General features: G+C 37.7%; 1 protein-coding gene across 2 annotated transcripts in view; it reads left to right on the top strand.

Moving 5' to 3' along the window:
* Positions 1 to 5,302: 5,302 nt before the first annotated feature.
* The window catches only part of LOC122081999 (callose synthase 10-like), a 107,927-nt gene continuing 87,644 nt past the window's right edge, over positions 5,303 to 25,585 (top strand). The window contains exons 1-7 of one of the 2 annotated variants that reach the window (XM_042649466.1): positions 5,303 to 5,845; positions 10,299 to 10,396; positions 10,561 to 10,724; positions 11,595 to 11,718; positions 12,460 to 12,564; positions 12,772 to 12,897; positions 14,661 to 14,750. In XM_042649466.1, the coding sequence (XP_042505400.1) occupies positions 5,638 to 5,845; positions 10,299 to 10,396; positions 10,561 to 10,724; positions 11,595 to 11,718; positions 12,460 to 12,564; positions 12,772 to 12,897; positions 14,661 to 14,750 (915 nt within the window). In that variant the 5' untranslated portion in view covers positions 5,303 to 5,637. The remainder of the gene's footprint in view (positions 5,846 to 10,298; positions 10,397 to 10,560; positions 10,725 to 11,594; positions 11,719 to 12,459; positions 12,565 to 12,771; positions 12,898 to 14,660; positions 14,751 to 25,585) is intronic. The other variant, XM_042649464.1, reaches the window with a different exon arrangement.

The following is a 25,585-nucleotide window of genomic DNA, read 5'->3' as shown; positions in this document are numbered from 1 at the left end:
TCAGGTTTTGTGAAATGACAAAATCAACCTTGTATTTTATTAATCGGTTCCTTTCTTTTTTTTTTTTGGTAAGATTAATCGGTTCCTTTCACCCAACAATAAAAGTAAGCAGACGGTTCGGTTCTACCCTAATAAAGAATTCAGTCGGTTTGCTTTGGTTTGGTTCTGTTCATTTTGATTATTCGTTTTTTACTTTCGATTTGTTGTCAGTTTGATATTAGGTTTGATTTTTTTTTTTTTTTTTTTTTGTTTATCATGTACATTCCCATTGGCCCTATGCTATAGCAGTCTAGCAGCAATCCCTTTATATATTGAATAATTTTCATTAACATTAAAATTGAAACTAAATTGAATCAATTCAGCTTTATTTGGCTCCTATTTGATCTGTACAAAACCTTTGTGATTCAGTTTAAATGAAAATAACATACTAAAATAAATAAAGTTGAGAAATATATTTCAATACCATAAAGATAGAGTCCCACAATATCAAATATAGTCTTTGAAGCTTTTTCACACAACTCAATGGAGAAACCCGTAGTTTATAGTTTCAGACGACTAAATAGAAAACACATGAGTATAGAGTTTAATATAATTTAGATCGGTTCGATTTATTTTTATTCGGATAATGTTTGACTCAAACCAATGATTTTTTATCTAAAATTTAAAACAAAGCGAATCAATTTTATTTTTCAAAACCTAACCTAATTTGTCGGTTCAATTCAGTTGGGTTTACTTTTGGTTTAGGATTTCGGTTCGAACTTTAAATTAACCCCTTTACTGGGGAAGGCGAGGGGTTCAATAACTGTGTGCTAAAATTTGTGAGGGCATTATCGGTAGCGAAGATGCAATGAGATGCCAATTTTTGGTTCCGTTGGTTCCATTTGCTACTGTATGTTCACCGCTCTTATATTGTTGTGAGGTTGCTAACGTGGCAAATTATACACCCTTGGTTCACTTGGGAACGTGGTCAGCTCGCGCATCACTCAGTTAGATCCTTGTCATTTACGGAAGAATGATGAAAAATGTCACACTGACCCGTGTTGATATCATCTGCGATGAACGGCACTGAGGCATCTATTCACTGTCACTCATCGTTTACTTTGAGGATCCGGACTCCAATGGACATATCATTATCCGTAGTTGTACGTATTGACTTTGTATATTTGTAAATTCGAATCCTTGCCAACCGCATTGTATGCCTAATATGCATTTGACGGCAAAGAAGATCCGGACTCAAGGAACAAGATCCTCTAAAGAGTATCACTCCTCCCATCACACATCGGATGGATGGGAGGCACTTGGGGTGCATGCCCCTAGTGCTAGCAGCCATTCGATGTGTGTTGGGGGGCTGGTGCAGAGAAGAGGATTTGGGTATTGGGTACACTGTATACACCCCAAAAAATGGACTTAAATCTTCTATGACGTTGGAGGGAACCCAACATGTATCTCGCGGTTGGAAGCCCCAGTAATTAAAAGTGCTCCTAATTGGTGAATATGATTGTGCTCTCCTCTAGCATTGAAGAGGATTACAACCTCCCTAACATAGACGCACACCTCAAGATCCCCTTAACCATCGGATCCATATTGGGCGCCTCAGCGGCTAGAGAGAGTCTTGTATCTTTTGCCTGTTCTGGCGGTTATCACTTCTCTATGTAAGTTGGGCCATGGACCGATAAATCGGGATAGAGGGTCGGTGGATCGGTATCTACGAATAAGATACGCTGTTCCAATCCCGATCCATGCGGCTTGGCTTTTTTTTTTTTTTTTTTTTTTTTCTTTTTATTTATAGTGTGGCTTGAAGATAAACAATCGTGTATGTGATGCGAGTCTTGGTCGAAGTTTTCAAAGATGGTGGCGGTGGAGGATGCGGCTATATCTATTGGCCCTGGTAGAGGTGGATATAGGTAACAAATTTTAATTTTTTAAATTTTTTTTTAAATTTTGTAATTTTTTTTTAAAGAAGATATAGGTACGAATTATTCATTCAAAGGAAAAGGATACTGTTCATAAAAAAAAAATTGATTTTAAGCATGATGCTTTATACAAGGAACATTACAGTCCTAAGTCCTAACATTGCAATGAATCTAACCCAAAAATAAAAAATAAAATAACAAATAACAAATTTCAACCAATCTATTGTATTAAAAATATTGGGAAAATTTAGCAATACATTTTGAACCATTCGATTAAGTTAAGATCTCAAACTAAAATATAATAAATACATTTATTTTTTTATTTAAATTCATCCAATTGGCATGTTGCATGGCAAAAACATGGTTGATTTGCACATTAAATCTATGACGTGAAGCTGCATAATTTTGTTGTTACAATAATAATATAAAAATATTTTTGTACAAAAGCCATAATTTTTAGTTAATTTTTTAGGAGAGAGTTTTCCAACAACATGGTGTATACTCGCCTAGGATTATTAATGCTTCTCTTTATGGGCATTAAGGAGAACTGTCCCCTATTTTTTATTATAATCTTATAAATTGTCAAATTTTGAATTGCTCAATAGTGAGGATTAAAAAAATATGTATATCTTTTAATAAAATGGAAAAAGGTGTTTTTTCATACAGGCTTTGTTAAAACAATTCATAAAATGTCTTCTTCAATGTGAGGAAGGGGGTATTGCATTACTCTTGTAGCATGTACAATAAATACTAAATGAAAAACAATGTTTTAATCAAAGTTGGTTAAAAATAAATGGCAAAAGGTCTTGTGCAGAGACATGCATCATATACGGCCATGTACACAACTTTTGCACAGGATATGAGGATCTATGGTAGTATGGTGCACCCTCCTTTCCCCCATCAAATGGTTGTATGCATGGTTGTGCACAAAGTCTCTCTCCAAAAGGAATTGTAATATACCTCTATTTTTTTTTATTTTTTTATTATGAGGAAACAAATAACTTAACTAAACAAAATGTTTTCGCCTCGCTCCTAATCACACATTAAAATCAATCAAGCCTATCTTGCCTAGTTCATCTGTATGATATTGCTAGTATCTTCATGTATTTCTTCTTGTACGTACATACATAGGTATTCATGAGTTTGAAATTATCAAAAAATAAGTTATAGCTAACTCAAAGCCATCCTTTGGTAGTTCATCACTTCATTGCATCAAATGATCCACCACCTCTTATGGATCCATTTAGAGTTTTAAATCTCTATATGTGTCCACCCTTGTCTTTACGCTTCCTACAAAGCCTACTACAAGCCTGCAAATTTGATTGTTGATAGTTAATTTACAACAAAACCATTGTTGATGTGAGCGACCGAAAAACTGTGTATTAGGTATCAAAATAGAGGCCATCTTGCAACATCAGCATTTGGATTGAAACTACCTTTACAGACGATTAAACATGAAACCCTTTGTAATAGCCATACTAGAGGAAAAAGATGCCATACAATCTGTTCTTGTTCTTCTTTTTTATTTTTTCTAAAAACAACACTAGTTTTCAAACATTCCTGAATGACACCAACATACTCTTGAGAACTAAAACACCTACTAATACTTTTCATATAAAAGCAAAAAAATTGAGATAAATCTCTAGATGCTAAATAATAGTCCAGAACTACTTAAAGATCATCCACTATATGTTTGGTGACACTGAAGAGTTAACCATTTAATAGTTAATTTTTTCCTATTTTTCTTCAAATCAAAATTTTTTAAAAGTTAAAATCTTGGTAATAATATTCCACATCATTAATCCTTTCTTAAACTCCACAGTCTGATTAAAAAAGGAGTATGTTTAAAGTGTTTATTTTTAAGTACATTTACCCAATGATGATTATGTTGGGCCAAAATTTGCCATTTAATTTAAATAATAATATCTTATTATGGACAGGAAGAAGTGTAAACCCTAACCATTAAGAGGATTAGGGTTTGCAAGCTTTAGACCAATTAACATGACACCATCTTTGCTTATGATCTTTTGACACCTTTTCAAAACCTTCAGTTAATCGAATCAAGTTTGGAACATAATATATTAGGAATTAAGAAGCAAAAAATCCAATATGTTGGAATATAACTCAATATTGACTTAATAAGAACAGATCTACCAGTTTGAGAGAGCATAGAAAGTTTTCAATCAGCTAATTTTCTTTCAATCCTATTCATTAAACCTTGCACCCCTTGATAATTATTTGTATCCATAAAAATAACATGTCCAAATATGCAACATTCGGAAAATGTACAAGATATTTGAAATACGGGTATATCAAGCACTCAATTTATTTTTTTGCCCTATTAGCATTACATGTTTATTGTTTCAATGGAAATAAATTTATATAATTTATATGTATTTAAAAATTGTATAAGATATCGAAACTTCTTGAGAACAACATAATGGAAAGTGAAAAATCTATCTTCAAATTATTTTGAAAAATCTTTTTATAATCCTTAACTGGAATAATTTTAGAAGAAGACAAGGGGTAACTAATATATATATATATATATATATATTAAATAAAACGTCTTATTTCAAACAAGACACCCTAAGGCTGTGTTTGATAGCCAAGAGAAGAGAAGAAAATAAAAGAAAAGAAAAAAGTACACTTTTTATACTTTTTTTATTGGGTGAAGAATTTCTCTTTACACTTGGTATGTACCCAAAAGAAAATTCAGTTTTTAAAATTCAAAATTATTATTGGGAATTGTGAAATTTTATTTTGCTAAAAAAAAAAGATTATTACGAAAAACATAAGAAAACATGAGAAAATATGAAAACATAATAAGACAAAAGATGAATGATTACACGATGATTTCCTATTTGTCTATCTCTCTCCTAAAATTATTATTATTTTTTTTTTAAATTTTAAAATTTTGTTATCTCAGTAAACAAACATACATAATATTTTTATTTTCTCACCATTTCATTTCATTTCTTTTATTTTCTTCTATTTTATTTTTTATTTTATTTTCTTCACTTGGCTACCCAACAGAGCCTAAACTAAACAAGTGAAACCATCGATTATTTATTAGAAAAATATTATCTAAGCAGGGGTACCCTACACTCTCTGACATAATTTTTGTTTTAATTATATTTGTTCCTAAAAAAAAAAAAAAGCAATTTCATTTGAGATACTGAGAGGGCATTGGGGCCCTCGCGGCTCAAGAACCATCGTCATATTAAAAAATAAAATAAAATAAAGAAAATCTATTATTTAAATAAACGGAAGGATGGCTTTTTCATCCTCCAAGTGGTCATGCCAAAACAATTTTAAAAAAGATGCTCTCCAATGGAGTCCCGTATGACTCAGCTTAGACGATATAAAATCTAGAGAGAAGGTCGGTTTCTTGTTTCTCTTTCCATCGGTCGGTTGCTCCTCCTTTCCCTTTCTCCGCGATCTTCTCTCGCCGTGTGCTTCTGCTAAATTTCTGCGACGCTTCTCTGAGAGTAGCCGTGGACTTGTTCATCTCGAACTGTTTTCACATTTCGATATCATTTAAACCTTCTCAAAAGAACAGAAACGCTCATCTTCGGCTCAGATCTGTTTCCGGAGCAGCTTCAGAGCCCCAATTCCAGGCGAATCAGGGGTTCTGGGGTTTCTACTTTTTTCATGTTTCGGGTTTATACTCGCCCGTAATTCCATCTTCGTTGAAATTTTAGTGGTCCGAGGTTCTTCAAGAATGGCAAGAATTTACGATAATTGGGATCGACTGGTTCGTGCCACCTTACGGAGAGAGCAGCTTCGTAACGCAGGTAAAGGGCAGGACAGAGTCTCCGGTGGGCTTTCTGGTGATGTTCCTCCATCGCTCCGCAGGACCACGAACATTGACGCGATCTTACAAGCTGCCGATGAGATTGAAGATGAGGATCCCAATGTTGCCCGGATCCGTGAGTTTTTATTTTCTCTATTTTCGTCAATGAATAATGAGTTGTGGCTATACTAGTTAATTTTTCCCCTTTATGGACGTTGAATTATCGCCCTCTTTAGTAGAGCCAGTCGTTCAACTTCAACATGTCAGTTATAAGTTTAGTAAAATCCAGAGTTTCTTCACGAGAAATTTTTTTCCCCAAGAATAATTAACATTAGTGTCAGTGGTGTTATGATGATTGTAAAGTATACTACATAATGTATCTACGTTTCAAGAAAGTAGTTCAATGTGTAGGCTATATTCTATTCCGAACCCATAAATAAAACGAAGTTAATCTGTATGATATCTGCATTTGGAACTAGTCTACACTATAGTCATAACTCAAGTATTCCAGACTGTCAATAGTTACAGTGCTTTGATTTAAATGTTAGTACCTTCTCATCGGTAAAGAGCATTTGGCCAGTTTGTTTTGGAGGTTTATTTTCATGGGTTAGCGACCAGCTTTGTGTTTGGGAAGATCACAGATTAACATCATAACATGGCAATCCTCCCCCAACCCCTCCCCACCAAAAAAGGGGGGGGGGGCAAAGGAAATCCACCCACCCAATGCATGCCATGAACATCCCGAAGTAATATTGGCTTTAGTCTTAACTTTTTTTTCGTGTCTCCATTTTCCTAATGGTGCAGGTACTAGAAAGTTCACATCGTCTCATTTCGAAAGACACCCCATGAAACTTACTTAGCTGATTATTGGATGGTTTGGTTGATCTCCTTGTCTTCTTTTACCTTGGTTTCTCATTTTTTTTTTTTGTAATCCTGAGAAGGAATGATGTTGCTTTGATTCACCTTGTCCTCTCGAGAGACTGGATAGATGGTAATATATTGTGCATTGCCAGAGATTGCATCCTAGTTGCCCTGTCTTGATTCAAGAACCTTGATGGTAACTCAGGCATGACATAGTTATCTTTTTCATATTGGCATGGAGAAACCTCCTGTCATTCAGTCTTTGACTTTGAACCCTTAAAATAGATTGGCAAAGAATTTGTAGTTTGTCCTGTTACCATAATGGTCTGGTTGGGCCACTTGAAATCAATCTGGAGTGTATCCTTCTGTCTTCTGTCTCTCTTTAATTCCCCATTTGAATTTATAAACTTACATTAATAGCCATGTGAGCTCTGCCTTCTGTTTTGTTAATGCGTGTCAATCTATTCACACTGTCTTAATTTGATCATTTCCACAATGTGGTCTATCTGGTGCCTGCATTACCTTCAGTGGCATCAGATCACCAGGATTGGATTGTACGGAAACAAATGTTTCTGTTTAAGTACTCGGATCCATTAGAACAAACCTATCTTGTGGATTTTAAGGTCTGATTCCTAACTCAGTACGGTCTTCTACCTGAACCTCTGTGAGGAGCAGAGTCCTTCAGTCAAGGACATTCACCAGGTGTGAAATCCGGAAATAACCCCACTGACACAACCTGATTGGATCATAACATATATCTGTGAGGCTGAACAAATTCAGATTAATCTTGATTAATCCTCTGTAGAGTTCCATTGAGGCCTGAAAGGCTGAAATATCCTCTTGTCCTTAGGGTTTTAAACAAATCCACATGTCTCTTATTTATCAATCTAGCACTGTTTTTTAGCTCTTAGCCACCAACTCTGAAAGGCCTATTCTTCAAGGGCGATTGAAACCAATTTGTTTCTGCATATCTGTAACAGTTGTACTTTGTTTGGTATACAAAAACTGCTCTGTTCTGCAAGTTGATGGGCTACTGAGATCTTAATAAACCCAATCTAATCCCTCAGAAACTGAAAATTGGCCAAAGGCTTCACCCCTTCAGTTGATACTATTGTTTCTTTTAGCCTCTCATTGATCTTAACTCCAGGCATTTTTGATGTGAACAATCAAGGTGGTGCAATGGCTTGAAGAAGTCTGTGTAACCCTTCGGAAGAGAGGTTCTTTGTTGCTGTGATTTGGAAGGAAATCGGTGTTCACAAAGAGTTTCATGTTGGACCACCTGATCCACCTGGTTGCTTTGGCAACATTAAATCTATTCTTCCTCAACAATAAATTTTATTTGAGTGAAGTATAAACTTTTTTTTGTCAATAAATAAAAAATAATTTATATATCATGTATGCTGCAACGGCCTGGTTATGAAAAGTCTTACAAAAGAAAGATAAGAAAGACATCAGCTGACTTCTGTTCAAAAGGATTCCATGATTCCATCGAATCTGAATATCCGGGATGTCCAAGGCTCTAAATTATTTAGGAATGGAAGCCCAATAAAACTTCATTTCTGGTTCTATTTATGATTATGCAGGATGGGGCTGCATAATTGTTTAAAGGCCCTTATATTTTTGGCTTTTCAAACTTGAATTAGGATCTGTAATCTTTTTTCTTCAGCTTGCATACTCTAAACCTGTCAAATTCTGAATTAGGAGAATAAGTCCCTTAGCTGAACCCAGATAACTGCTGTTTAACATAACATGGTGCCTCCATATATCATCAACAAAGGGGCATTAATATTGAAGATAGTCAACTAGATTTAACATTAATATGACTGCAAATCCTGGGACATATCCCTATATGCCTTGTCTCAATTTATCTGATACCCATAGTTAATGCGAAGACATGCATCATTCTTTTTAAATGGATACCTGAATTCCATGTCTCTCTCAGTTGTTCATTCTGTTGTCACTGTTCAGTATTCCAATCTTTAGGTCAGTACATCTCCTTGGATCATTATATTTTCAAGGTCCGTCAGATGATTTCTGTAGGTACCTTACCACATGCTCTCTACAATTCGATAAATACCACCAAAGTCTTGTTTCTTATCTATAGACGCTTTTCAATCAGGTGCTTAAATAAGAGAGTAGATCTAATTATTTTTTCTGTAGCATTTTTCCAAATCTTTTTCTTTGTTGTGGGTATTTTAGGATCCTTTCCTAGATGTTCTGAACTTCCCTCTTTAAGTTTTATACCATGGCTTATAAGATTGATCTGTATAGCTTTTCTTAGATGGATGGATGGATGTGTGTGTGTGTGTGTGTTTGTGTGTTAATTGAGGATAAAAACATGAATTCTTTCACCATATTGCAAGTGCAGGGCAGCAGGAAGTGAACTGACATAAACACGATTACGCAATAAGTTGTGGACAACCATGCTAGAATAGGGATATAATATGGATTCATTGTGGTTTGTGTTTCTTCTCAATTATTTAAAGCTTGGGATCTTTAATTGTATGGCTGAAAGACCCACAATGGTATACCTTTGGAGATAGGGGCAATAGAAGTACTGTAAAGTTGTCTCTTTAATGGTATACATTTGGAGATAGGGGACAATAGAAGTAATTTTGAAGTTGTCTCTTTTATGACAAAAGAGTTGGACCTTATCTATTTCCTTGATCATGAAGACTTGGCCAACTCCTTGTTGAGACACAGTGTGCCTAGAAAAAGGTTTCAAAACTCAGGGAGCCAGTCCATATTTTCAAAACAGTGGTGCTCAGATGCCTCTAAGGACATGAGTGAGTGGGCCAACAACTTCTGTAGGCAACTTGCTTGTTGCTGTTTTCTTGTATGGTCGGGATTTCCTCCCTCTCACATTCACACAAAAACCTACAGATCCCTTGTTATATTAACATCTAATTGAAGAAAGGATCTGATGAATCCAATACATAGGAAGAACGTTTATAATGAAACTGTCTACATTTCTGAGAACCATTTGAATCAAGTAGCGATTCAAATGGTTCTCAAAAATGTTAAAGGCGTCTGATTACAATTCCAATTCACTTAGGTTTTTTACTTCAAAAAAGATTTTTTTTTTCCTAGTCACTAGTAAGCCTGTCCTTGGATCTTTAGAGTCCAAACTACCATGTAGCAAATGATTTACAATGGATCAGATGGTTTTTTTCATATCATGCCATCATGGGAATAACTTGCTTTATTGGATCTGCTCAACTCCCACTACCACAAGATTTATTACTGAACTCCATAAACCTGTGGAGTTTAAAGTCATAGTCATAGCAGGGTTTGCCTCGTCCTATTCAAACTATCAGTGTAATTTGCCGAAGAAACAATGTACTCGTGATTTGTTAATTTGGTGTGCTAACTCTTGGGAGTCCCAATGCCATAAACTTGAATACAACCAAATGGAATGGAGTTTACGGCTGTTATATTAGTGTTGGTATGATTTATGTCTTAAAGGATGAGTAGGTTGAACGCACACTTGTTATCAATGAAGACTGTTCCTCAAGTTTCTAGGAATACCGGTGACAAGTTAAGTTTATTCATTATTGTTATTTGGAATGGACTAGTTTGCCAATAACCTGTGACTTTCTTTGTTTTGCCTTGATGTAATGTGCCAAACAAAATTTACCCCTAATGTGAAATGATCAAATGATTCTAGTTGTAGGTTTATAGATGCTGCATGGATATATTTCAAATGAGTTCTTTTGTTTGGTGTTTAGTGTGTGAGCAAGCATATTCAATGGCGCACGACCTGGACCCCAACAGTGATGGAAGAGGTGTGCTCCAGTTCAAGACTGGTCTAATGTCTGTAATTAAGGTACTATGACAAGTTTGACCTCCAGCTGGCACATTCAACTTGTGTGTTAGTTGATACATAGTATTATCCAAACCGATACTATGTCTCTTCTTCTGGATGCACTTTTCATTTCATGTGTTGGACGGGTTAGCTATGGGGCTAAACTAGTTGTGAATATTGTGCAGCAAAAACTCTCTCAGAAGGATGGAACAAGAGTTGACCGTAATAGGGATATTGAGCGCTTGTGGGATTTCTACCAACTGTATAAGAGACGACATAGAGTTGATGATATTCAAAGGGAGGAGCAGAAATGGAGGGAATCTGGAACATTCAGTGCCAAGTTGGGAGAGTATGTTCAGCTTCATATAGTTAGTTTCCTTAAATCAAGTTTGTGGCCTTATGCTAGTATGCAACAGATTTTCTGTCATAGTATGGTCTTTGAAGGAAGGATTGTCTTTGTTCATCAGGGAGGTGTGTTTGCTTATTGGATTTCTTATGGTTGGTGGTTCAATATTTCAGTGCTTTATTCATTCAAAAAAGAGAGAAAAAAAAAAAAAAAAAACTTCAGTGCTTTCCGTTACTTGGGGTGTTTTTTAGGGGTTAGGTTGATTGTCTTATGTTTTGGTCTTGTCATTGTTCACTTTAAGAAAGTTCTTTCTTCCTCTATGTCTGTGTTGCATTTCATGTGTTTTTAGTTTTTTCGCTCAACTATCGGGCTCTGTCTAGGTTTTAGGTGGACACTAAGCAAAAACAGGTGCTAGAAAGAGTTGATAGACCGTTTTCTATTGGTTACAGGTCTTGTGTGTTTTTGACCTTAAATTCAAATAAATTTAGCTTCCATGCATCCTTGCTTTAGCTTTTCTCACCAATGTGCTGTGCTACATGGAATTTCGTCCCCCTTCTTTCTAGCTTTCTCTGTCTTCAAAAAATTGTTTTAAAGCTCTTCCATTTATCAAGGTCTGAAATTTCAGATTTCAACTCTATTTTGATTTCTGTCAAAACCAAAATATTTCAGTGAAATTTTGATCCATTTCGATACTGCAATTTTGATAGTCATTTCGTTTCGACTTCGGTCGAAACCGAAATATTTTGTGAAATTTTGACCAACTGAAAATTTTGAACCATGCCATTGATAAGATTGGTGAGGTATACAACTTAAATATTCAAACTGTTGTTACTCAGTCATCCATTTTCCATGATCTTTGTGAACATGCTTTAGGTTGGAGCTAAGAGCTATGGAAATGAAGAAGGTTTTTGCTACCTTGAGGGCTTTAGTTGAGGTGATGGAAGCTCTTAGCAAAGACGCACCTCCTGATGGGGTGGGAAGGCTTATTACGGAGGAGGTAGTATTCTTGTTCTTCTCTTTGGAGTTGGGGCTTGAGGATACACTTTATTCATATTATGCCATTACTTGTTTTGAAATGGGGATTGGGTTTAACTTACTTCGTGCAAGAAGTCAATATCCTTCCATATGTGAACTTTGGGATTCACCTTTGTTTTTTGATTTTTTTTGATCTGAGACCTGTAATTTTAGTCTATTTGTTTTTGCACTGGTGTAAAGAGATGTTTCAATGGTAAGCTCCACGAAGTGCAGATCCCATATACAAGTGATTGTACATAAAAAATTGAAGAAGGCTAGAAAAGCTGGAATAAGTCCCCATAGAGTACTAATGTTAATCTCCATTCCCACAGGCCACAACTCCTTCCTTATGGATCAGTGGGTTGTTAAAAAGGTCCACTTATTGTCGAAGAATATTTTGGTTCTCCCTTTCCAAAAGCATCAACATGTCAGAAAGTTCTCTGATCTCCCCTCTCCCCAAAACAAAAGAGAACAAAACTGATTCACATGGTTGAAAATGAGGCCCTGTTGCTTGTGTGAGAGGGCCGGGAGTGGGCTGAGAGGGAGGGGCAATTGTATTCCTAAATTCACTGAGAAGTCTCATCTCTAACATTTTGATGCCATGTCTTAGGACACTATTAGTTGTCAGTAGGGAAAACTGGTCATTGGATGATTATGTTATGGTGTTTTTTTTTTTTGTTTGATGATTGATTTGCAACAACCATTTTCTGATGGTATATTTCAGTTAGGAAGAATGAAGAGATCAGATGCAGCTTTGACGGGAGAGCCATACAATATCGTACCTCTAGGTGTACCATCCTTAACCAATGCTATTGGAGTATTCCCTGAAGTAAGTTGGAGCTCCATTTAATGTTCTTTATATTTTAATTTAGTGCCCTTTTGGGCCAATCCTATTATACTTCTGCATGGGCATTCTCATGTCTATATAATATTCTGTACCCTGCCTGAGCTTGTAGTTTCAATGCTACGTTTTGTTTGCCCTCTCCAGAATGTTTATACCTATATAAAAGCAATATCTGCTTGTATTGAACTCCAGGTTAGAGCTGCAATATCTTCCATAAGATATACAGAACAGTTGCCCAAGCTTCCTGCTGATTTTAAGGTTTCAGGACATAGAGATCCAGATATGCTTGATCTCCTGGAGTATGCTTTTGGTTTCCAGGTATATGTTGATATTCCATTTGACTGCCTAATCTGTCATTGGTTTGGTTTTTGTCTCACACACCATGAAGTCATGAATATAAAAATTGGCTGATGCAACTGCCTTATCAATAATTTTGGTCTGCTGATATATTAAGGCTATTTGTACTTTACTATCTTCTTTTTTCTTATTTCGGTAATAGCATAATTTAACTTGTGCTGTTATTTAACTAAATTTTTTTTCCTTTTGCATGTGATTTGTCTGGCTTCTTGAGCTTTTGTGTGATAGGCATTTCTTCTGAAGATCCTAGTTGGGAAATAGCATAGGGACCTTTATCTCAGCCGGTGGTGATTAAGTTTGGATTTGAAAGGTTTGATCTTTTGTAAAACAGGAACTCTGATGCGGAATGCAATGAGTAAAAAGGAAACTGTATTCTCTCTTTTAGTCATGGAGATTGTGTAGAGAGAGCCTCCCCAGGTCCTAATAATACTGTATCATTCTTCCTTTCTTATAATCAATCTTTGAAAATTTTACTATGTGTACATCTGTACGTATGAGATCTGTGGGAGGTCAGGGGAAGGAATTCCCAATTACAATATGCTACAATAACCAAAATAAACAAGGTGACATAGAGGATGATGTTTCATAGAGAATTAAATTGGGATGAATGAAGTGAAGAGGGGCGATTGCATTGCTTCGTGACTGACATATTCCTTTAAAGATTAAAGGGAAGTTCTATAGGGCTGTTGTACAATTGGCTATGACGTAAAGGGTGGAGTGTTAGACAATAAAGAAATGTCATATAGATAAACCATGTGTGGCGGAGATGAGGATGTTATGATGGATGTGCGACAAAACTAGGATGGATAAGGTAAGGAATGAACGTATTACAGTTGATTTGGGAGTTGCCCTGATTAATGACAAGCTTCGAGAGAACTGTTTGAGGTGGTATGTTCATGTTCAACGGAGGTTTGGGGATGCCTTGGTAAAGAAGAGTGATCTGTTTACGATTCAACAATAGCAAAAATACTTAGCCTTATCCCAACTTAATGGGGTCAGCGACATGGATCCATTAAAAAAAAACAATAACAATAACAGCAACAGCGCAATTTGGGGAAGGAAGTAGAGATCTGATTACGATTGAAGGAGCTAAAGATCTAGGGCAGGCCTAAATTGACCATAGCCCATGGGAGAAGTTGTGAGGAATGACATAGATCGTTTGGGTCTTGTCCAAAGTATGACTTCGGATAGAGCCTATTGGAGGGCAATGATCCATGTTGCCGACCCCATTTAACTGAGTTTCTCCTGACTTGCTGGGCAGTGCCTCCTTCCTCTAACTTTCATCTGTCTTCCGTTTCTCTTTTATCATTTCTTATTTACATCTCTTCTTCGTTAATCCTATTCTGATTGGACCTCAGTTTTCTCTACTTTGTTTTGCACAGATCCTTGTAGCTGATCCCACCCATTAAGTTGGGATAAGCCTGAGTTTGTTGTTGTGCATTTTTAACAAATGTATTTATGATATGACCTGCTGACATGTAATTCAACCGGATTGACTGATGTACACTTAACTCGTGCAGTTTTGATAGCAATGCATTTCTACTTCCATTAAAGCATATTGTTATTTTCAAAACTGAGTCATACCAATGGGGTGCATCTGAACTGGCCTCCAAATATAATGTATTAGTAATGAGGGTGTTCAAATATGCCTTTGATTTTATTACTGTATAGAAAAATGTTTTTCTTACTTGTTTAATCACCTGATTGCAATTTTTGGTTTTCAGAAAGACAATATCAGGAACCAGCGTGAAAATGTAATTCTTTTAGTAGCAAATGCACAGTCTCGTCTTGGCATACCTGTGGAAGCTGAACCGGTGAGTGAGTGAATCATCTTACTTGATATTAAGCGGTTACATTAGTTTCAGTTTTTCTTGTGTAGTTTGTTCTGTTATTTGCTTAAATTTGATTAAATATAAGTTACGTTGTTGTGGCCGTTAATGTTGTTACATGACATATGGGCAGACACATTGCTTATTGTTTACTGTTTTAAGGTATGTAGTTTATATGCATCACGAACTTCCAGATAACCTTTTGGTTGTGAATTCTTAAGCTTAAAATTTTTGTTGCACTACTGCACTATAGTTGTGCATGTGGTTGATTAACATACTGAATTCTTTGTTCAGTTTTCTACTTCGAAACCCCTAACTTCAAACTACAAAATGGTATTTTGTTGGTCCTCCTCAGTCTTCTTTTTGCCTTAAGCCTGATTCCATCTTCAACATTGGGTTTGTGACAGTATGGGACAAGTAAAGATAGGTACCTGAACAGGAGAAGAAGAAAGAAGGAAGAGAAGAAAGAGAGATAGCCGTAGGCCCGTAGGAGAGGAAAACCGAAGTACCCAACCCACGACTTGCTTAACTGTTCTATTGTGTGTAGGGCAGCATTTCTCATTTACTATCAGATCCATATTCCTGCTGCTTGCTGCCTTTGTTGGAATGGATCTGAAGACACTAACCACCTCTTCTTCGAATGCCCTTTCTCCTCCTCGGTCTGGAAAAGAGTTCCCTCTTGTTGGCTTATTATAAGAAGACCTCTCCCCCTTCCTAGTGAGTGGATTTGGATTGGTGGGAAGCTTGCCTTTAGTGCCGCCATTTAATTTGCAGTTGGATGGAACGCAACCTTTGTAGATGGACTTGCAACTCTAGATCTTTTGATTAGATTTGGAATGTCATCTTTTTCAATGTTAGCTCTAAATTGAGCTCTTCCCTGCACTGTCTTCACTCGATTCGTGATTTCCCAAGGAACAAGCTCATTGTTGCGTCCTGGAGTCTAGTGCCCTCCATTCTCTCCTCCCCTCCTGATTACGGTTTTGCTGTTTTTCCTTTGTTGTAATTGTCTGCTATCTCATTGGGGCTTGTATATTTCCCCTTTTTTTTCCTCTTTGGTAATGAATTTCTTATTCACCCAAAATATAAAAAGAAAATAGATACAAAATCGAAAGAAAGGACATCTAATGTATTAAACTGACAATCTCAACATTTAGAGTAAGGCGCATGATCATATAAAGCAAGGAGATGATAATACAGAGCATAGAATAAATATCTCAGGACTCGAAGTGCGTAACCCAAAATAAAACAAGCTACTAGCAACGACTCTAGTAAAGGGAGGGGAAGTAGTATTCACAATACGCTACAATGTGCAAGTGATAGCTTGAGGGTTGTTACCAAACTGAGATGAGAAAGATCTTACCATTGAAGCAATAAGGAAAACTGGCGCACCTCGCCCAAGCTGTGCCAAGAGAATCTTATTGTAGTGCTGTAGCCGAATGCCTGAAAATGCGCCTTGAGAACTAGGCTTGAACTGATGTGCGAGCTCTGGTATGATTTCTGGTCCTTGGGTAGGGATAGGGAGAGGGATATGGTTGAAGATGAGGATTGGGAGGGAGAGGATAGAAAGCGTTGGGTTTGGGGTGGGAGATGATCGGGTACGGTACCATTGGGTGGATGGGTGGGTAAAGGTCTGTAATTTGATCGTTGAAGGGGTTTTTTTTACCCTACCATTGGGCTATCGATGATTGAAAGGAGAGAGCGAGAGTTGGGGGGTGTTGGTGGTCTATGGTGTTGACATGTGGTCAGGGGTGAGGATGAGGAAGAGGAGAGAGCTTAGAGAGGGGTTCGGGGAGGTTGGCGAGAGAAAATTGCAGGGATGGTTTTTATTTCTTACCCTATTGTTGGGCTATCAATGATTGTAGGGAGAGAAAGTGAGAGTCAGGGGGTGTGGGTAGGTCAATGGTGGTGAGGTGTGGTAGGGGTGAGGATGGGGAAGGGGAGAGAAAGCTTAGAGAGGGGTTCGTGGGTGGGGGCAGGAGAAAATTGTAGTGGATGGAGCACAAGAGTCGGAGGTGTTGAGAGAGGGTCGTCGATTGGAATGTGGATAGAGGGCGAAGAGGGAGAATCGAGGATACAGTTACTTGAAGTTCCGTCCTAGTCACTGCATGTGTCCCTATCCTCTAGTCTTTGTTCTATTGGAGCAAGGAGCTTCTCTACTGGTGATGGGAGGGGGGGTGGAGAGAGAGCTTGCTACTCTACTAGTGAGGGGTGTGGGGATAGAGATCAATAGCGCAAGATAGTCGTCTATTGGGGGTGTGATCACTCTAAAGTCCCGGAGATGAAAGAGTACTGAATAGTCAGAATAACACTGCTTGAACTACATTGGGTAACAATAGAGCTAAACTTGTCAAACTGGGCTCTAGGTAACTGTTTCGACCCATATGTCGCCTTATGAAGACGACAAACTTGACTTGCATTCACCCCTTGAGCAACATACCCAAGAGATTACTCCATGTACACTTCCTCATGTATTTCATCGTATAAAAAGGTATTTTTGATGTGCAACTGATACAGTGGCTGGTCAAAATTAATAACCAATGAGATGAGCACGAGAACAAAATTGAGACGAGCAACATGCGAAAAGGTCTCAAAATAGTCCACACCACAGGTGTATGTGTTTCCTTCGTAACCAAACGGGCTTTGAGCCGTTCAATAGTACCATCTGGGTTATCCTTAATAGTACTCAATAGCACTTGATTCCTTACTTAAACGGTAAACCTACTAAGACCCAAGTTTGGGGAGAAAGCTAGGCATCCATTTTTACATCCATAGTAGACTTCCAATCAGGATGAGCCAACAATTCATGATATGTGGATGCTATGGTATGGGAAGATATTGAAAATGCAAAATATGGGAGGTGAGAAATTTAAACAAACTTGTCAATGGGATAGGCAACCATGGATTTTTGAGTGTAAGAATGAGAGTACCTTTGCGAAGGGCCACTCCCACTGGTAAGTCATCAGCAGAAGACAAGGTGGTTGGGACTTCAGGCAACGAATCAAATTATGTGGATGGCTGTAGCGAAGAAGAGGCAACAAGAATTGGTGGCTTGGGACAGCACTGGTGCACTTGCAGTGGTGCTTGTTGAGAGGTAGACATTGAACAATGAGGTAGAATTAAGATAGGATTAGGAGGGATATTATTATCTAAACCCTATTCTCACTAGCATAACACAGTGTTTTTAGAAAAAGGTACATCGCACTGACAAAATGTCAACGACTGATAAGATCAAATTAACAATACCTCTTTTGGGTACGAGAATAGCCAAGAAAAAACGCTTTTGACTGTCCTCAGATATAACTTGTTAAGACTTGGTTGGAGATTGTGAACAAAACTAGTGCAACCAAGGACATGAGGTGGTGAGGAAAACATGGGAGAATGAGGGAGATAGCTAATAGAGGAGGTTGGTTATTTATAAATGAAGAAGGCATGCGATTAATCAAATAGCAAGTAGGTAAAATAGCATCTCCCAAAAAACTCTTGGGAACATTCATATGAATTAGTAAAGATCGAGCCGTCTCCAACATTTCTATTTTTTCCTTTCAGCTACCCCGTTTTGTTGATACCATGCTCAGAAGAAAAAGAAGAAAATAACATTTTGAGTATGCTCCAGAGTATTCTTAGATAATTTTTTTTTAATAAAAACGTAAAAAACTGAGTTTTTATTTCACTATAAAATGCTTTGAACACAGAGAGAAACTTGGAACAATCTTTCAACAACTTCAACCATGTTAAACGTGAATGATCGTCTACAAGAGTGACAAAATAAGAAAAGCTAACCTATTTTCGATAAGAACCCCAATTATCCGAATCATGGTTGTCATGACGCCTAGGCAACCCAAGGCGTTGGAGAGGGTCCAGAGACAAGGCAACACCAACAAGGCGACCAAGGCGTACAACCATGATCTGAATGAACTAAAGAAAACAACGATGGACTCCTAGGCTAAGTTTGGTAGTCATTCAGTTCCAGAAACGACGTTTCGTGTCAAAAACAGAATTTTCAGTTTGTGTGCCAAAATGCCGTTTAAAAAAAAAAAAGTGGTGTTTGGTGAACCTGCTTCAGGAACGATTACCCTAGTTTTCTCCTTCTATTTATTTATTTATTTTGTATTTGGAACGAAACGGAAATGACGGAACAAGGTTTTGTCGTTCCATCATTTAGCTTTTTTTTTTCCAAAAAAAAATGAAAAAACACCAAGTTGACACCAAACACTTAATTCTGTTTTTTTGTTCCCATGGAACGAAAAAACGCCAGAAACGTTTTTCTGGATGACTACCAAACGCAGTCCTAGACTTACTATGAGAATAAAATGACGAACTTTGATGTTTTCTGAGTTCACAGGCTTCACTTTGAAGACAGGACAAGAACTTGCAACTAGGAACCATTTGTTGAAGTTTGGACAGTGACATGTCCTAGTCGATGATGCCACTGTAGAGGAGAAACACCACTAGGAGACATAATAACAACCCCAATGGAGATAGTAAAGGCCTTTTTTTTTCACAAGCGCCATAAATCTTTTTCTTTGACTGAAGGTCTTGGAGAACACAATAAGAATGCTAGAAGGTAACAGAACAGTTTAGTCCTTTGGTATGTTGGCTAACAGATAAAAGGTTTAAAGGTAACTGACGTACATGAAGGACAGAAGACAAGGACAAAGAAGAGGAAGATAAAGTACCATAACCAAGTTACCTTGGTGGAAGAGCCATTAGCAAGAAAAACGTGTGGTGGATGGTGAGTTTTAGACAGAGAAGAAAACAAATTTGACTTTCCAGCTATGAGGTTGGAGGCACTAGAATCAACAATCCAGGAGGAAGGGGACGAATAGTAAGAAATGCTATCGTACCTGAATGTGCAAGTGTAGCAGTAGAGGAGGAAAGAGGATGACTCATGCTGGTGGAAATGCTTTAGTAACTGTGTCACTAGATCATCACAAGACGTAGAGATATGCTTCGACCAACCAGCCGGAGAGAAGAGATATGCTTGAACCAATCAGCAGTATAACAACAGCATATAAATTTAATTATGATTCTTCACTAGGATTTAAGAAGAAAAGTGCAGCGTAGGTTGCTGCCAACCAAGGAAGAGAAAAAAAACTCAAAGAAGTCTCAAAACAGAAAATAGGATTACACAAGTACTGATCAAACCTGCTTTGATACCATGTGGCAGTATTAGACAAGGTAAGATCTGGACCTGTAGTCCTGTACCGGAGAAGAAAGAAGAGAATAAGAGAAGAAGAATTAGAAGACCAAAGATAGAGAACTGTTGGAGAGGAAAACCCAACCCATGACTTGCTTAACTGTTCTATTTTGGGTAGGGCAGCACTTTATTACTGTGGTTATGACTCAATAATCATAGCATAATACAACTTCAGACAATTAATATTTAATCCTTAAACTTCACCAAGAATACTAAACACCACCAAATATGATGTTATGTCACAACATATACTAAATGTCACCGCACACATAACTGAAGTCTTATTAGCAGTTTAGCTGGAGAGGAACAAACAGAAAGCAGGGGAACCATGCAGAATCATTTCTGAGCAGCATTTATTGTAATCAACCCTATTTTAAAGGGCGCACCTTGTACACTATAGCATGGCCTAAGCAGGCACCAAGATGCCAAGGCGGCTGCCCTGTGCCTTGGTTGCCTTGCTGCCTTGCTGCCATAACCGTTATGTAAGGGAGAGTTGATTGGGTTGGTGTGAAACATGTGCAAGGAAGGCCAACAAATTCACTTTTGATTCGATATAGGTGCCCCATTCTATTCCTCAGCTTGATTTGGTGAAAGTTTCAAGTGGTAAAAAGATCCTTGGAGTTTTGAAAGTGACTTGATATTTGAAGGAAAGGAGATAGATGAGTGCTTAACTTGGTAGAGAACTAAGAATCAACCACCCAAAGAACAAAGAAGAGAAGAACAAAAAGGAGAAAATAAGAGTTGGCGATGGTCAGTAGCCCTTCATTTATAATAAGCCAAATTACAATCACAATAGAATAAGGAAAGCTAAAGCACTAAAAGGTAAATAACATAATCAGAAATACAAAGTTTAACCAAAATAGTGCTCACTCACAATGGGTATATTCCCACCTACTCCCAATTTTAGTATCAAACCACTAGCACGTATTGATAACTAGAGGGTCCAATAGGGGTCCACCATAGTATAAATTATCTGTCCGTATCATATCATATCATTTCATATCATATCGTATCTTATAATCTGTATAGTATTGTATCGTATCGGTGGGTATCGATATGATACGTATTGTATTGATATCTTTAAAAGGATTACTGCATAATAGGTTTAAAGTATCAATGTGTATTGTATCGGTATCGGTGGGTATCGATACGATACCAATACCTTAAACCTTGGGTTCCGCGACTCCTATAGGACCACACTTTAATACTCCCTTTGAAGCTGGAGGATACAAATCTCCCATGCCTAGCTTGGAACAATATTTCCTAAAAGTTGGACCAAAGAGAGACTTGGTAAACAGATCAGCAGACTGGTCAAACGAACAGAGTAACAATCAGCTTCTTTTAAACAGCATCCTGGACAAAGTGCCAGTCAACCTCAATATGTTCATTCCTTTCATGAAACTGATGCAGTTGGGCAAAGGAATATTTAGTTATTTTTTTGTGTTTGATTTATTTCTTTTTTTTAGTTAGCTTGGGGGTCAAGTTTATTTGGATCTTAGTTTCTAATTTAGTGTAGTTTCCCTTTTCAATTAGTTTCCTTTAATTGTCTTGTTATTTTCCTTTAAGTAGCCATATAAGACTATGGAGTTCTTTCAGTTTTTGGAATTGAAAGTTGGATGAAGTTTTTGGTTCAAAACCATGGCTGCCATGCATGTTTCTCTCCTTTTTGCTCTTTGATATTCTGTCTTCCCCATCTCTTGCTGTTCCTCCAAAACCGAACAAGGTTCTCTCTCTCTAATTGACCTTTTGGATTTGGGATCATACTGAAGTCCTTACATGGCCTTGCTAATGTTCATCGTACTTGCAACAGTACCGACCTGAGAAGTGCTTGCTGGAACTCCACTGGCAGATCTCTGTTTGTCTTTTGATTCAGGTCGAAGGAAGCTGACCCGCAAGTGACCTATGCCCTGGATTCCTACCTCCAATCGGTGCATAACTCACAATATAAGATCTGGGTTTCCTTTCGTCGCCAGATTCATATTGTAGAAACTATTCTCAGCCTACATGGGGTTTATGGAGCCTACTTTTTGGGGGAATCAACAAGCCTGAGGGTTAGGAAGTTGCCCCTAAAATCCTGGCTCGATTGGTCAATAGTTGGCTGAGCTCTTCTTCCCGCAAGATAACCTATCTTTGCTGATTCTGATTTCCATCGTGAATGCTAAAGGTGAAGAAGGAAGGTTTCAAAAATTACAAGGACAGATTCCCTTAATTACACTAACCCCCCGTTTCTGAACTTCAATTCTTTTTACTCCACTCTTCTTTAAATTTCCAGATTGGCCCATTCTTTTAAAGTTTTAAATTCCAGAATTACCCAGCTGCTATTTTCTTACTTTGGAGGACTTGTTTTTGCCTCATATATTACGGATTTGCCACCCAAACTTCTAATTTATGCTAATCACACTAGATTGCTGGCAATGTAGATGATCACATGATTATCGCAAAACATCTTCATGGGTAGTGTAATTGAAACACAACTCTTGAAGAGTAGACTTCAACCACTTTTGCCAGAGCTCTATACTCTGCCTCAGTACTATAATGAGCCACAATAGTTTGCTTTTTGCTGCGCTGCGAGACAAGGTTGCCACCAATAAATGTGCAATAACCTATGGTGGACCTCTTATCACCATCAGCAGTGGCTGTAACAACCTCATAAAACCCTACTAGATCAACATTCTGATGCGGTAGGTAAATAAGCCCCTTTTCGAGAACTCCCTTTAGTTACCTTAAGATAAGACTTGCTACATCCCTGTGGACTTTTTTTTGGTTACTTCATAAATTGGCTAATCACACCGACAACAAAGGAAATGGGAGGGCAAGTAACATTTAAATAATTAAGCTTCTCAACCAATCTCTTATACCAGTCAGATCATTAAAGACTTTACCATTGTCTGGACAAACTTCTGATGAGAATCCATAGGAGTATCCATTGGTTTACATCCAAGCATACCAATTTCAGATAAAAGATCCAACACATTTCCGTTGGGGGAGACTAATCCCTTTCACTTTGTTGAACTCCAATACCAAGAAAATAGGTGAGAGAACCTAAGTCTTTCATCTGAAAGGCTGATGTAGAAAAGACGTTACTTCTGCAATGCCAGATGTATCGTTACCAAATACAATAATGTAATCAACATAAACTACTAGCACCACCACCACCTTAGAACCTTGGAGATGATGAAAGACCGAGTGATTAGAGTTGCATTTTGAAAACTCAAAAACCACACTTAGTATCAATTGATCTGAATTTCGTACGTGCTTTTGGTTTCTTTTTTCGGTTATTTATACATACACATATATATTTATATATATATATATATACACTACAGGTGCATCAGCTAGGCAGCCGACACCACATCTACTTATACTTAGCCAATCCCTTTTGCGTGGATCCTACTATCTTTGAATATATAGTTCTTTTATTGTCTTCATACTTGTTATAGCATGTCTTATGGTACTAATCATGTGTGTAAGCGTAGAATTAGATTTGCATCATGGAACATTGTATATCTAATAGGTAAAAGTATGGAGTTGATAGATGTTATGCGGCGAAGAAGTACTAATGTCGCATGTGTTCAAGAGACGAGATGGAAGGGCAGCAAAGCTAAGGGGTTGGATGACTTCAAGCTATGGTACTTAGGAAGCGAAAGTGGGAGAGGTGGAGTGGGCATAGTAGTGGACAAAGACCTTAAAAATGACGTTGTGGTAAAGAGATTTGGGGAGAGGACTCTTTTCATTAAGCTGGTGCTAGACAATGAGATTATCAAAATTGCAAGCGCATATGCGCCCCAAGCAGGACTTGACGAAAGTGTTAAAGTACAATTCTGGGAGCATATGGATGATGTGATGCATTGTGTTGGTCAGGGAGAAAAAATTTTTATAGGTGGGGATCTAAACGGGCACGTGGGCAAAGTTCCAAGAGGCTATGAAGAGGTCCATGGAGGATACGGATTCGGGGAAAGAAATGAAGAAGGGATCTCAGTGTTGGACTTTGTATTAGCATATGACTGTTGCATTGCAAACACTTTATTTGAGAAGAGAGAAGAACATTTAGTTACTTACAAAAGTGGGCAGCATGCAAGCCAAATTGACTTTTTCACAAGAAGATCTGATAGACTGTTGTGTAAAGATTGTAAGGTTATATCGGGAGAGAGTTTAGCGTCTCAATGTTGATTGCTTGTCCTGGATTTGTATCTCAATGCAAAAGGGATCTCAATGTTGGACTTTGCATTAGCATATGATTGTTGCATTGTAAGCACTTTCTTTGAGAAGAGAGAAGAACATTTAGTTACTTACAAATGTGGGCAGCATATGCAAGCCAAATTGACTTCTTTTTCACTAGAAGATCTGATTAGACTATTGTGTAAAGATTGTAAGTTGTGTCGGGAGAGAGTTTGTGTAAAGATTGTAAGTTGTACCGGGAGAGAGTTTAACATCTCAACGTCAACTGCTTATCCTAGATTTGTGTCTCAATATGAAGCAACGAAAGAAAGCCAAACATATCTGCCTTAAGATAAAGTGGGGGCGGCTGGAAGGATCTACCGTAAAATCTTAAGGCAAGTTGGAGTGGAAAGAGAATACTAACAAGATATGGACAAATATGATGACTTGCATTAAGAAGGTGGCCAAAGAAGTTCTAGGGGTATCAAATGGTGGGGGTCGAACTCCTAGAGAGACCTGGTGGTGGGATAACGAGGTCCAGGCCGCCATTAAGACTAAGAAAGAGTGTTTTAAGTCATGGCAAAGGACTAACGAGGCAGAAGATGGGGCATGTTATCACACAGTTAGAAATGAGGCTAGGTAGATTGTGGGGAAAGCAAGGGCACAAAATATGATGAACTGTATGAAAATATTAATACAAGGGAAGGGGGAAAAAGAGATATATAAAATAGTTAGAATAAGGGAAAGGATGACCAGAGATTTGGACCATGTCTGATGCATTAAGAGTGAGGATGGAAGAGTTCTAGTATGAAATGAGGACATTATGAAGAGATGGGGTGATTATTTTTGCAACCTACTAAATGGAGATTCAATGCTTGATAGGAGAGACTCAGGATTGGAAGAGAATAGACGTCATTCTAACTCATCCCAGGAACATTTACTGCGGGTTGGAGAAATCGAGGTTATAGAGGCCCTACGAGAGATGAATGTAGGTAGAACACTAGGACCCCGATGAGATCTCCCAATTGAAGTGTGGTCCGTGTGGAAGAACCTTGGAGGACATAGGGTGTCTTGGCTAACCAAACAATTTAACAAGATTTTGAACATTAAGACTATGCCAGATGAGTGAAGGAGAAGCAATGTAGTTCCGACTTTTAAGAACAAAGTGGATCTTCAGAACTGCAATAACTATAGAGGTATAAAACTTATGAGTCACTATGAAACTTTGGGGAAAGGTTATGGAAGCACACCTAAGGAAGGAAACTGAGATAACGGAGAACCAATTTGGGTTAATGCCAGGGAGATCCACGATAGAGGCTATTTACTTGCTAAGGCGGCTTATGAAAGTTTTTAGAGCCCACAAAAAGGACCTACACATGGTTTTCATTGACTTAGTGAAAGCCCATAACAGGGTACCAAGGGAGCTTATTTGGAATGTCTTAGAGAAGAGAAGGGGTGTGAATAA

The sequence above is a fragment of the Macadamia integrifolia genome, chromosome 6, assembly GCF_013358625.1.
Source record: "Macadamia integrifolia cultivar HAES 741 chromosome 6, SCU_Mint_v3, whole genome shotgun sequence".
NCBI lineage: Eukaryota > Viridiplantae > Streptophyta > Magnoliopsida > Proteales > Proteaceae > Macadamia > Macadamia integrifolia.
This window is presented reverse-complemented; position numbering and strand designations above follow the sequence as displayed.